A 15145-nucleotide genomic window follows, 5' to 3' on the forward strand; every position below is an offset into this window, starting at 1 on the left:
GCTGAGGGCAAATTAATGCGCATTTTGATATTTTGCATCGGATTCAATCATTCACTTATTCAGGGTGACTTTAAAAATCAAACAAACTAACAAACGAATTTTCAATGAAAGCCTACATATCCACCGGCAACTCTAAGCCAGCAGTGAACAATGAGAACCAGATGTGCTATTATGTTTCTGTTTCACAACAACCCGTCCCGTGACCCACACAGGCCGAGGGGGTGTGGTGTCACGTGGTCCGACGTGAAATCGGTGAGGTTTTAAGAAGAGTTGGTCAAACAAGCCCTGCCAAAGCTCAGAGTTCAGCATCAGAAGCGGCAGACTCACCTTAAAACCAGAGGATGGACGCGGCATACAAGAGAATCAATGGGGACCATGGCCCAGACGCAGAGAAAGAGGGCACAAGGGTAAAGCAAATTTTTGGCAATGGTGTACCACTGTGACAACTTTCTGTTTGGTATGACATCTGCTGCATGAGACTTAACATTTCAAACTGGTTTGGCTATTCCATCAACTTTATTTATTTGCATCAGCAAATATATCAGCATGTGTAGGCTATGTATTATTTCATCCTGTAATTCAAGTCATTCAGATTAATGTAACAACAGAGTGGCAGGCATTGTGCTTGGTGCCATGACTGGAATTTTCTACAACATGACACAAAGCTGGGAGTTGTAAAGATCCTCTGGTGAATAGAGGGCAACTGCAGCTAACGTTAAATAGTGGACAGTAAGTATTGTCATGATTTCTGGAAAATGTGATCATGGTCCTGCAAAACCTCTCAAAAGGCAGTTTCAAGACATCAAGCTGCAAGGTGGAATGAAATTACAGACAAAACGGTTAGATTAATAAAGTGTGCATGATATTTGTGCAGATTTCAAGCCCTCTTTAAAAAAAAAAAAAAAAAAAAACTGCTGGAAAGAGGTGAGGTGTCAGGTCACTGCATGGCTCAGACAGAAAAGGTTAAAAGTGAGACGGACTGGAGCTTTAAGATTAGACATCTGGAATATAGAATGCCATGGCTTTAAAGCACATTTTGCACACTTATGTAAATGATGTCTATTGATACACACACACACACACACACACCTCAAGATCAGTCGTTAAACAGATTGTGTAACGATGATTCGGCTGTGAAGAAGAGCAGGGAGGAACATGTGTTTGTCATTCACGGTTATCAGAAGGTCACAGATTCACACTCAGATCGATAGCCGTGTAGCTGCAGCACAGGTCACCACATGGTTCATTTTAGGAGAGCACAGTCCTTGACATGCACTGTTTCACTAAAATGGGACAGAAGCAACAGGATATGAGCCTTTACTCTGCTGGGTTTATAAAATTGCCCTGAGTGCAGAAGCAAAGCAAAAACATCTCCCTGTGGTAATGCAACGGCAAAAATGGATCAGCCCTCACAAATAAATGGTAAAGAGAAAGGAGAGAGTTGTGCATGACTCTGTGTGTTCATGTTTCATGTTGTTTCCAAAAAATGTGTCTTTTTAATTTCCCATATCTGTTGCAGAGGCGAAGGGGCTCCATGTACTTGGAGGAGGAAACCAGCAACAAGCCAGGAGTTCTCTCCTGCATCTTCTCCCTGAAAGAGGAAGTGGGAGCTTTAGCCAAGGCCCTTAGGTTGTTTGAGGTAATCCTCTCTTCCTCACACACATACACACACACTCCTCCAATTTCGGCTCTTTTTCATGTTCTTTACAAGAGGCAACTAATCTCAGAACCCTAATGAAGCCTCTCACACATGCTGGTTGCCATGAGCCAGCTGCTCATTAGAGCTAAAGACTACAATACGAAAAAGAAGTCAGAGAGATGTTTATTACCTGTCATTTATCAGTGCCAGAGGACACATAAAAGCAACATATAGTCTTGCACCCCACACGAGGGAGACTCTTTGACTCTTTCTCCTCCCAGTCCAGGGAGGAATTTGCAAAGGCATGTAACACATTGCATAACGCAGTCTGATTTAACCCCAGATGAAATGCCCCCAATCATTATTGTTCAGGATGGTGAGGGACTTATTTTAATCTTCATATCACCAGGTAAATCTCTTTGAGATGAGAAATCTTGTTGCCAAGAGAGATCTGGACTTGTTGCTTGTGGGAGCATATTATACATCGGGGCTTACCACACACACAAGTCTCTAGCAATGAAAAACAGGATGGAGGAATGTTAATGCAGCGGTAGTGAGCTCTGTTCTACTTGGACAAACTACTCCCTGACTGTGTGGTTGAAATAATGGCTTTTTCTTTAGAGGTACCCATTGAACTGTGTTTGGGTCCAAGGGCTCCACAGCACAACCACATCCCAAATGTAAAGTGTCGTAACTATAAATGGGCTGAAAATGTAAAACAGTGTGGTTTGTGGTTTGATCCAAACAGGTGGACGTGATATGACGAGGACCAAACTTTAAGAGTTACTGATTAACATTAGACCAAAACGTTGCAGAAGTATGAAGGTTGCACAAAGTATGAACAATCTGGAACGTGAAAATAGACAACAGAGACTCTTGTCTTGGAAAAAAAATAAAAAACCTAGGAACTTAGGAAAATTGTTTAACTGGGAAGCAATAGAAAATGTTAAAGTATTTTGAAAAGTGGCAAAAAGGGAACGAAAATGGGGGAAAATACACCTTTTGATACAAGAACTAAAGGGAATCCAAGTCAGGCTTCAGGGAGTTAACACAGAGTCCAAGCAGTTGCTTCATTAACAGGCTTGGGGGGAATCAGAGGAAGTGTCTACTTGCTGATATTATCTACAGCTGGTTTTAATGACTCTTTTATAGAAAGAATCTACCCAAACTGAACTTACACACTGACGTCCTTATCTTGGATGTCTGTGTATCAGTTGTGTGCAAACCTGACAGTTGGCTCTTTGATCTGCTAACCCAGCTCCAGGCCTGCTTTTCTGCTTGTGAAATAGTCAAACACTGGACTGGACATGACTCAGCCTAACCCAAATTATGTCGTGTGTAGTGAAATGCTTGTCCACTGGTTATTTTTCCCAACAAGAGGGTCAGCGTATCAACGTACATGCTGTTTGTATTGCCTTTTATTGATCTAAAGTGACTACGTGCGCCGCTGCATGGAGTCGACAGTGACTGGCAGCAGTTTAACCTTCAATGCCAATGTGATATCAAAGTTCGAGTTTGATGTCCGTGCATGCAAAACAGCTGGTTATGTGTCGCACTGTGACTTTTTAACAGGAATACTCAACCAAAAGTCTTTCTGTCTTGAGAATTTCGGTGGGTGGAAGTGTGGGTGGGATCCTCTGATTAATCCCAAGTGTCATTCCATTTCCAGCTGTAAACATCAAGATCTTGTCTGAACCTATGAGCTCCCACTTTGTGGATCCACCCCCTGCTCCACCCCCCACCCTGGTCCAGTCACAACTCCCCTCTCTCCAAGTTTTCTATAAAACAGACCAACTAACCTCCAAATTGTCAACACTTCCCCCTCATTTAGAATGACTGTGAATGGATAAATGCTGGTTCCCCGAGTGAGAAATGGTCACACCGACTCACAAAATATGCCTTCAAAGGTTACATGCTTCCCATTCAGTTGTTCTGCTGTCTTTCATGGAGATCCAAAAAACTGAAAAAATAAACAAAGAGCAAAAAATGGCTACTCTGTAGAGCCATGTGCAAACATTTAGTTGAGTAATGGGATCACATGCTCGTTTTCAACTTGTAGTCTTGCACATTTGGAGACCAGTTCAAACACAATCCTCTCATATCTGACTCCCTGTTTTGAAACCACTTTCAAGTTGAAATGTCGAATTGATCCCTGCTAGAATGTCTAATCTTGGTATTTGTGATTCTGTAGGTCCTGCAAAGTCACATTCTAAAATGGTTTCTCCGGTTATCCGCCTCGGGACCCAAGCACATGTGATGTGGCAGTGTGGCTGTCATGTGAGGAGTCGGTTCCTGCCATCTATAAGCCTGTCATGGCCCGGCCACGACATGGCACACTTGTCATGGCAACAGAATTTTTGTCACCCACCCTAAAGGTTGATTGACATCCATCCATGCAAAATTAGGACCGTGATTGACTAGTTAAACTGAGCCAAATTCACTCGTTAATACAATATGTGAAATAAGCTCTCTATGTCGGATAAACAACTGAATGTAGTTGAATTTCAAAGGGTGTTTTTAAGGGTGTTTTAGATCTAATGGCCTTGCCATATAATAAAACTTATTTTCATGTAGAAACTTATTTGGATTTAAATTTAGCATGAGTTCTTCAGCCTTCTACTCAATGTTGGCAAAGAGGCTACACGTTCATATGACCTTACAGAGTCTTGGCTCTCTAGTTTCTCACAATGGAAATAATCTTTTCATATTCATTATACAGATAATTGGGTGTTTAATATCATAACACAAAAAAGAGTCAACTGGATCATTCAGGATTTGCGTTGTGAAACTAAACGGTATTGTCTTTAATGTGTAGAGACTGAAACATTCAGTGAACTTGCTGACGGTGAACAGATGATAGCGCATCGTTTGATGGTAAGGCAGTCATTCAGGCATCCATTCAGATGCCAGCTAGAAATGGGCCATTGTTTTTGTTGTCATAAATGTTGGGAAGGGGGAGGGTGGTGGACCACATGGCCCCCAGAGAGCTGCAGTGGGTAGAATAGGATCCATATGAAAGAAAAATGCACTTGGTCTATGGCAGAGAAACAACACGCTGCTCCATCTCACTTTTCAAAGTTGCATAAAAAAACAACACATCATAATCACCCATTAGATAGAGTCATGCCCTCTGGCACCAGGAGCCTGTCATCGTTGTTTAAAGTGGTGAACTACAAAAAACAACAACAACAACAAAAAAAAAAAAACCCCAAAACAAATCTGGATCCTGGAAACATTCCAGCATTTTTCTTTTCATGACCCGACTGACAAATGCCAAAATATTGACAGAATGATTGATTTGACAGTTTTGCACCAAACCACCACTATATGTGGTTATTTATACAAATGCTTTATGCCAGTGTGTTCTGGTTATCTGTGTGTTTGCTGAGAGAGAGTTCAAGGCAGCCCTGGCCAGATGTCCTGGTGAACTCCATGACGTCTGACAAATAGCCATCAGTTCAGTGACCATAGAATACCCTCTAGTGGTGGAACGAAGGCAATGTTGCACTTATAAAATACTGTCCAAAAGCATTCTCAGTTGCTTGCCACACAGATGCTTACCTTATGTAGATGTATGTTCATGCTTGACTTTGTTTGTTGCAGACCTGTTTTTCTAAGATGACAAGGAGCATGTTGAATATTGATTAAGACAGACAAACGGAAGATTTCCCCTTTAAAATCCCAACAAAGGTATCCCAGCTCATGTCTCATCATGGTCTTGTCTGCTCCCTTGTGAATTGCAGGAGAAGGGCATCAACCTGACGCACATTGAGTCCCGTCCATCGCGAATGAATAAAGAGGAGTTTGAGTTCTTCATCAGTGTTGACTCCACCTGCTCCCAGGTCCTGGATGAGGTCATTGATGGCTTACGTACACAAATCAGTGGCCACGTGCATGAGCTCTCACGCAACAAACAGAAGGACACAGGTGTGTATGTGTGTGTGTGTGTGTGTGTGGTTTTGTAATGAAAGGACATTACCCTGAAAAAGATAAGCATGAATCCTCAAAATTAGGAAACATGAAATGTGTGTAAATGATTAAGACAGACACATGTATGATCACTGACATCAGCTCCAAACTGATGTCAGTGATCACACAGTTAATTGGTTGTATTATCACCGATATCGATGATCAAATATGAAAAATGTGACGTGCAATTTGTTAGCCTCAGTCATATCATTTCATAGTTGAGATAAGTGGATCTTGAAGATTGAGTATCAAATGTTAGATGCAGGAACTTTGCGATATGACAGGGTTTAGTGAACTGATAACCCTCATGTGATATGCAGACAAATGAAGACGACACAGTCCATTTATCATGTGAGCAGAGTGTCGGGTGGTGCGTTATGTATTGGCCCCACCAGACTGTGTAATGGACGATCAGCGTCGCCGCTGAGACTGATGGCCTGTCTCCCACAACTTGAGCCTTTATTAGTTGTTTCCAGAATGACATTAGTTTAGTTACTGAGGACCAACAGGCCTAGCAGGAACAGAGGGGCTCTGTGTCCCAGTGCCAGACTAACACTGGCAAACAGACCATGCCAAGGTCATGGCAGCCTGAGACAGACAGGGCCACCATGGATCCTCCTTTGACCCCGGTGTAGCCATTGTGGACTACTGGTCAGGGTCAAGTGGACGATGGGATATTTATGGCCAGTTTTGAAAATGGCCTGTTTATAGAGGAGCCTGGTAGGGCCCTATTGTTCCTCCATGCCCCAGGCTGGACCACACTGCACAAATGTAGATTAATGATAGGACCCCAGTGTTTTCAACTGTCATAAATCCACATGAACAAGCAGATGACCCCGTCTCACTGTTCTGGAGAGTGTCAAAATGCCATGTCCACCACTCTGGCACAAAAAAATCCTATAGGCCAGCCTCCATCATCCACATCAGTAACAATTTGTGCCATACTTATTGACATCAGTCTAGAATTATCACTGTACACCAACACAAAGGATTGTACAGGGGCACAGAGATAAAGATACAGGAGAGCAAGCATAGCCATGAAAGTGCCAGATGCTCCACAAAGAATTAACTGTTCCATCGATGGTAAAACTGTGTACAGTCTTATCATAGATTTGTGAGAATTTATTCTTAACTCATTTGCTTGGTTAAATAAATTTATTGAATGATACTGAATGATGATCTACTTATTTTTCCTTGCCAGTGCCGTGGTTCCCTAACGACATCCAGGACCTGGACCGCTTCGCCAACCAGATTCTGAGTTACGGCTCTGAGCTGGATGCTGATCACCCTGTAAGGACTGACTCATCCATCACTGTGTGTTTGCAACATCCTGCCCCTGTGTTTGTGTGTACATTTGTATGAATATGTGTCCACTCCTGCCCACATCTGTTATGAAAGACGAGATGCAGAGATGACAGGCCCCACTCTGCCACCTATTCTAATGGAAACTATCTCGACACACAAATTGATGTCATTGCTTTAATTGAGCCCCTATAATTATAGATAATTGCTCCCTTTTGCCACCGCCATTAAAGCAAAATGTATTCATCATCAGCTGAAAAACACTCTACAAAGGCTTCATTTGAATATGTATTTGCATGCTCTTATTAGAAACGGAGTGCATAATGTTGTCAAAGGCCACAGGGTCTAGCCTTAGCAGAGGATTTCCACTCTTTGATTTAGTTGTGAGTGGCCAGGCTTCGATCATGAGCTCTAACATGGCTTCCCTTTGTGTTCCTGCTCAGGGCTTCACAGATACCGTGTACAGAGCCCGCCGGAAGGAGTTTGCCGACATTGCCTACAATTACAGACAGTAACTACCCTCAAAATGTTTTTTTATGAACTCCTTCCTCTGTGCTTCTCTGTCCTTCAAGTTTAGAGAAGTCTTATGGATGAGTAACACCTACTTGTGTTATATGCAAAGGATTATTCCAGCTCATTTCTTTCTCCACGTTGTCTTTTAGTGAAAATGATCAGAAACAAATTATAGGGAGCGTTGGTGGATTTAAAGCTGCTGTCTCTGTGTGCACAATTGAGATGTATTATTCACAAGCAGTACAAAGAGCACCAAGCCCAATGAAACGCCCACCGAGGAGCTGCACATTTACATTGCTGTGCAATACTGTGATACCGACAAATAATGTGATTTCCCACCACCCATTTAACTTCCTTACCAGTATGTACTTCTGTGTGTGTATAGAGGCAATTTCTCAATTCCCATATGGAAATTTGATCATTTTAGGAAAAGATAACAAAATAGAATAGAAAAAAAGTTAACGAATAGACCAAATTGGACTAATATACACAAATGCAACTGACATGTTATATTAAGATGCTGAATACATTAACCAGAATGTATGAGCATGAAATATGGGATAAAGAGTGGGTTGACATATTATTAATGCATGCAAACAATATCGATTGGATTGGAAAATCTTTATTGACCCTGAGGGGCAATTTGTTTATATCGAAACTTACTGAGGCAAAATATGAGTGGCATAAAAGAAGGATAGAGCCAAGAGAAGACCGTACATATGCACAGGTAGTGTACAATGCATGTGCATATAAACTGGAAAAAAGAACAGAATGTGTTGATTTGCCCATGCACCTTACGAGCTGTCCCAGGCTGTTTGCAGAACTCCAACTGGTGATACTGTATGTGCTTAAACATGGGCCAATAATCCCACCTACATGTACATTATCATCCATTCAATCTATTTCATTCTCAGAATATGGAAGGAGAAAGCAGTTGCAGAAAGTGTGTCATATGTTCTGATTCATGCAGCAAATGTACAAAAATACACACTGGTCTGAGAAACAGCATAGTTAATGTTTATGTATAGGTTAATCCAGATATGGTGAAAATAATACAAAAAGTAAACCAGGTACAGACAGTGCAGGTGCCTGCCTCAGCTCCCTGCCTGCTGGCTGAGACTGGGGCTGTTTTGGAGAAGAAGCATTGTACAGTGTGTTGGCTTTCGGCACAAAAGACCTCACAAGCTCATCAGTTTATCATAGATGAATGGACTGAAGTCCTTATCTACCCCTTTTGTTTTAATGTCCCATTGTGCTCTACATGCTGTCTCAGGAGCTTTGACAAAATAACTTTCTGGGAAATACACATGCACCTTGATGCATACCTGCGTTTTTGCAGGATGTGCACTTGTTTTATCATCAGCATATCCTCTATGCGACTATGCATGCATGTGTTGTAACCAGGCATCTGTCTCTGTCCCAGTGGTCAAGTTATTCCCAGGGTGGAGTACACAGAGGCGGAAAAGGCCACATGGGGCACGGTGTTCAAGGAGCTGAAGACCCTGTACCCGACGCACGCCTGCCGCGAGCACAACCGGGTTTTCCCCCTGCTGGAGAAGTACTGTGGCTACAGGCAGGACAACATCCCGCAGCTGGAGGACATCTCCCGCTTCCTGCAGTGTAAGTGGAGGGGAGGATGCAGCAACTCTGTTACTGTTGCATCATCAGTATCCCCACCTGTCATGGCCTGGCAAGCTGTATCACAGTCCCTTTAACCTTTTATGAAGGGCGTTTTGCCTCTGATCATTTGTCATGAGCCCTGTGGCTGTTTTAAACTCTTTGCTTTAGACCAAAGGGGCTTAAGTTAACCAAAACAACTTTGCCTTTAAAATCTTAAAATGTCCTTACATTTTATTTGATGTATTTTTTCCTATTATTTTTACTTTGTGATTTTCATTCATTTGATTACAATGAGTGTTACTTTAATTGTTGTATTTTGTAAAATCAAGTGCTATAGAAAAAGTTTTTACTATCATTACAAAGTACCTGTCGACTGACTTATGTATAGATGTGACATCATGCATTATATAAGGCATCCCCATCCTCATTCATTCCATTTTGGGAGCCGCTTGGTGTGTTCATGACAGTGGGAAACGAGGCTTGTTCAAACAGCCTACTTCCTATTTGTCTCTATCCACTCATATTCAACAAGATGACACACTCACCTTCATTCATGTGTCCCTCCCTCTGCTGCAGCATGCACGGGCTTCCGGCTTCGCCCTGTGGCCGGCCTGCTCTCGTCCCGTGACTTCCTGGCTGGGCTCGCCTTCCGGGTCTTCCATTCCACACAGTACATTCGCCACGGCTCCCGGCCCATGTACACACCCGAGCCGTGAGTGTGATGTCTAAACCTCGATCTGTAGAAGAGAAAGAAATACACAGTGTGTGTGAGGATATGAGGATAAACTAATTTCTGTCTTCCCTGCAGGGATATCTGCCATGAACTCCTGGGACATGTTCCTCTGTTTGCCGACCCTAGTTTTGCCCAGTTCTCACAGGTAATTCAGTGTCTGCTTTATCTAATACTGCAGCATACAAACTAAACAATATTATATTTTACTATAGAGCTGTAGTGGAGCAGTTTAAAGGTACACTGTACTGCGGGCTTGCCAGGAAATTGATGGTGGCCCACCCAAAGCCAATCAAATTTGTGCAGAAGTAACTGCAATCCTGGGGTTTCCCTTTAACCCTTTGAATCCCAGGAGCTTGTAGATAGTAGAGCTTTGTTATTTTACCAACTGATGGTGATTTTCTCGCACAATGATTTTAAATATACTATCATAATCATTATATTTTTTTTTCTTTCTAAGTTTACAGTCATTGTCCTGTATTTTTTTTATTTATCCATTTATTTATTTATTTATTTATGAACTACTTGAGTATTCCTGATATCAGTGAGTTGGTGTAATGATGTGAACCATATGGACTCTACTATCAAATTACATGTCTAGTTACAGTCTAGTTGTATGTCAGAATTGTCTCATGGCCATATTAACTCCAAGCTCACTATTAGGAGAACTTCAGCTTCAGTCACAGATTTCTATGACTTCGATGACCTTTTGTCCTCTGGTTCATTTGCTGTGATTCTGCTCTACACAGGAAATCGGACTGGCTTCCCTTGGCGCCCCTGATGAGTACATTGAGAAACTTGCTACTGTAAGTACTGTCTACAAGATAAACAAGATTATTTGATGAAGTAATAAACAATAGCCAATAGACCTACATTATTTATTTTATTTCAGTCTGACTAAGGCACACTAGACACTAGAGCAGGAGATGCCAATTTCTTTGACTCAGGGATCCCACCTGCTGTTATATGATTTAAAGGATTGGTTTGGTATTTTTTAACACAGGCCATATTAAGATGTTGATATCCATCATTTATACCTGCAAGTAGCACAGCCTCACCACTAGCTTTAGTGATGACCAACTTACCACCAGCTTCTTGCTAGCCTTCGACACAAACCAACAGCATGCTCGTTACCAGCCTCAAAAAGACTTTACTAATGTAAATTTGGGAAAAAAAAGTTCACTGCACAAATATATCAAATTGTCCTCTCCAAAAATGACTGCAAATTGTGCTTTCGGTTAACTCTCATTTTGCATTTACAATAATGCATTGCATACTGCTGCTAATTCACTTATGAAAAGTTGATGCTTTTTGGTATTCCAGGAAAATACACAGTTTTTTCTGCTTGTGTTCATAATCCAAGTTGCTAAAGCTAGCAGTGAGGTTGTGCTATGTACAGTTATAAATGATAGGGATCAGCATTTTAATGTACCTATTTAACTGCACTAGAGAAGGCAGATGAATTAAATGTTGTTTTAAACCTTGCCGTCTGTCTTCAGGTCTACTGGTTCACTGTGGAGTTTGGCCTGTGCAAGCAGGGCTCTGAAATAAAGGCTTACGGAGCTGGCTTGCTCTCATCATTTGGAGAGTTGCAGGTAAGATGGATAAAATTCAAGTGTTTGGGTTATAAATACATATATTAAAAAAATAAGCCTCTGATCGCTCATTCAAACCACTTCGGTTAATGTGTTCCACCAAAGCAGAGCATTTTGTCGCTTTTTGCCCACCATTCAAAGTCATCGCCTCACTCGCCTCCTGCTGACCAGCCATCTGCTGTTATAACACATTCACCTTGTTGCACAACCACGACTGAGCAGGCAGTGGGTTAGTGGTCCACTCAGATTAAATGTGTCACTAGGGGAGTCTGGCCGGCGGGGGGTGCATAAGTGGTTCACTGGGGAACTGGGGGCAGACAAGATGAGCAGTAACACTCCCAAGGTCACAAGTTACATCAGCTGCTGCCAGCAGAGGATGTGCACTCACCTGCTCACATCAGCAGCAGCAGTTCAAACTCAGCCATGAGTCATGCTGCACTTCCTGTTTACGGACATGCGTGCCTGGAATAGAGAATCTCATTGAAAAATTGAAATCTGTCAGTAAAAAGGCATTATGATTATCTGTTTGTGCTGTTTTGCAGTACTGCTTGACAGACAAGCCCAGGATCATGCCCTTTGACCCGGAGAAGACCAGCATGCAGAAATACCCAATCACAGAATTCCAGCCGGTTTACTTTGTTGCTGACAGCTTTGAAGATGCTAAAGAGAAAGTGAGGTAACAAACTTTTGAACCTGTATGAGTTTCTCCTGCAGCACACAGCCACACAGTTGTGTTCACTTGCATTATACAAAACTTGATCACATTTATGTTTGTCTGCCCACAGAAAATTTGCAGCCACGATCCCCAGGCCTTTCACAGTGCGCTACAACGCCTACACCCAGAGCATCGAAGTGCTGGATAACACTCAGCAGCTCCGAAACCTGGCCGACAGCATCAGTAGTATGTGGCCCCTGCACAAGATCACCTGTAGATCAGTACACCTGGAGGGATTTTTAGATGCAAAGCACCCCCAGCTCTGATGAAATTCACTCACTTACTCACTAAAAGGATCACAGTTAGCTATAGGTGCTCTCCTTTTGGACATGAATCTGTGTTGTTTACACTTCACTAATGATAAAGACTGATGTTTTGAAATCAGAAGTAATGATACTACAGGTCTTATAAAAACACATTACCAGCTTACAAATACTAGTCACAAATGCTAATAATGTGTAATAATGATGATAAGAGTAAGATTAAGAAGAAAAAATAATAACAACGTGTAATAATTTAAAACTCTCTCTGCTAACAGGTTTATTTTTACACTTTTAGGATAGTGCTAGTTGCATAGTTACTCAACATACTATGATACAATGTCAGCATTCATACCGGACAGAGTTATCTATCTGATACTGATGAAATATTCTAAGATTAAGGTGTGAGAGAGCACACATAGCTAAATTTCTAGAGCTACATTTTTTTTTTTTTTTTTTTAATTAACACTTATGAGTTTGCTCTATAGTGTGACTTCATAACCATGTTAAATACAAACAAGGCACCAAGACATCACAGCTATTGTCATCTATTACTGGTCACATTTTATTAATATGTTGCTCATTTGGAATGGAGCAAAAGACTTGACATGCATTTTAGTAACTTAAGATTCTGACTTATGAATTTCTTTGCTTTCAAAATCTGATATGTGGTTTTCTTTGTTGTTTGTATTCCAGGTGAGATGGGGATATTGTGTAACGCCCTGCGGAAACTGGAATAACTGCACATGATGTTTGAGTTGCTGCACAAAACACAGAATCTCTCATCTCTTCATAGAAGCTGTCATTTGTTTATTAGGCTGCTGTACTCTTACACTTAGCATGCTTGTCAATTAGCTTCTTTTGTATTAAAAAATGTAACCCATATAATGGTAATATTACTTTGCCCTTAGTAGGAAATTGTATTTTAGTACAGTGAATGATATGTAATCTGTTTCTCTGAATAAGTATGGAAAAAAAAAAAAACTCTACAGAAGGAGCATTTCCTGAAAATGCATGTGACAAGCTCAGTAGTTTGCTTTTGTTGTGATTTGAAGAGGCCAGTGTAGTATAAATTTTGGCTGAGTTATACTCATTTGAATGCGGTTCATTCACTCTGCTTACATGCACTTTAGTAATCAGATTATTCACCATGTACAGGTAGTTGTATGAATTCTCAAATATCATGTAAAGGAAGGAGAAAGACAGTTCTCATGATCAGGGTAAGGGATTATGAAAAACTCCAGTCCACAGAAGTAGAAATCTGATTATTGGGCCATATAAACTCTTATTCAAATTCTGGTCGATCAATTTTGCGTGTCCACATGCAGAAAAAGAGAGCAGATAAGGAAACCAACTTGATAAACACCATAATAACAACATAATATTACTATTAATACAATAATACACTTTTTTCTACATGGTAGTCAAAGAATGCTTTGTAACTGTATGTCAACCTGATGAAAATGTAAGGAAATGAAAAACACATCTGCTGCCACCTGCCTCATCCCTCCGGGGGAAGTTGGAGGAACATATCTGGGAGGTGAGCACCCCAAGAGGCTAGCTGCTGCCCGGTGCACTTTGCCGGCTGCGGGCAGGCTGCAGCACCGCTGTCGGGGCGGGGGGACCCACCTGCGGCTCAGCCAGAGTATACAGGGTTTTTGAGTAATAAGAATAAGATAACACATGTCAACGTGCTATCAGCTGATTTCCTTCCATAACCTGGTAACCTGGTTTGCTTGTGTGCATGTAAATGTGATAACTGTCTTTAATGCACCTCATAAGTATCATTTCACCATGATATTGTCCATCATACTTAATTTGCATGTTGAAGTAAAGTAAAGTAAAAAATACAGTGGAATAGAGCTGTGTAGTTCCTAACACAAACTGAAAACTGAATGTTATAATTATAGGCTCATAAACAGGTGATGAGCATTTGATTTGGAAATTTAAAATTTGAATGGATGTTCCATGTAGGCCCAAATGCCTAACTATTAAGTCAATCGTTGTAGTTAACACACTATGGTGTTAACAGAGACTGGCTACCATATATACAATAACTGTAATACTGAGCATTTTGAAATTCACAATTTGCACGTATACACATGCAGGTTTATGCAAATTAAAAATGCCCCAATAAGAAAGAGAGACAGAAAAAAAAAATGAAATGAAATGAAAAAGGAAGTATACATGATAACCACTGCTCTGTGAAATATCTGAAAATGTTACTCATGACATTACTGCAAGTGTTAAACTTTTAAAAACACATTTTCAAAAAGGAGTATGTTTGTCAATCACCAGCTTGTCTTTGTTAACCTATAAATTTATTTAAATGTCGAATCTCATTGTTAGGTTACTGAAATATTAAATAAACCATCAAAGAGAGCATCTAACTCCACTCATAGGAACAACAAGGGGAGCAAATGCAGTCTGCATTTTTCTAGCCTTTTAAAATCAATATATCTTTTTTTCCCCTCACTATCCTTAATTTCAGCAGCACTTAGCCAAATTAAACATTTTGAATGCATGGAATGTTGAATTTGATGTCCTAAATAAATGCTTAGATGCTGATGTGTTTGTTTACCTAAAAGCTTCCCTGCATGGGATTGACTTCTCTTGCATTTCATTATCTATAGGCCTACTACTATTATAGAGAAAAAATGGCTATATATAAATTAACCTGGGTAATCATTTCCTATTTTAACACAATCATCTGAAATTTCATTGGCTAGGAGACAAAAAAAACAAAAAAGAAAACATTTTTGTAAACACTGAAGAGCACTGTAAGTAGGCCTATATGCATGC

At 40.9% G+C, this 15145-nt stretch overlaps 1 protein-coding gene across 1 annotated transcript; it reads left to right on the plus strand.

The window, feature by feature from the left end:
- The first annotated feature begins 341 nt into the window (after nucleotides 1-341).
- pah (phenylalanine hydroxylase) lies at nucleotides 342-14143 on the plus strand. The gene is made up of 13 exons (XM_030046415.1): nucleotides 342-407; nucleotides 1520-1639; nucleotides 5383-5566; nucleotides 6810-6898; nucleotides 7354-7421; nucleotides 8847-9043; nucleotides 9620-9755; nucleotides 9852-9921; nucleotides 10523-10579; nucleotides 11273-11368; nucleotides 11911-12044; nucleotides 12154-12269; nucleotides 13040-14143. Exons 1-13 carry the CDS (start codon nucleotides 342-344, stop codon nucleotides 13081-13083), a joined length of 1377 nt encoding a protein of 458 aa, XP_029902275.1. The 3' UTR covers nucleotides 13084-14143.
- The last annotated feature ends 1002 nt before the right edge of the window (nucleotides 14144-15145 follow it).

This window comes from Myripristis murdjan, chromosome 23 (genome assembly GCF_902150065.1).
Source record: "Myripristis murdjan chromosome 23, fMyrMur1.1, whole genome shotgun sequence".
NCBI lineage: Eukaryota > Metazoa > Chordata > Actinopteri > Holocentriformes > Holocentridae > Myripristis > Myripristis murdjan.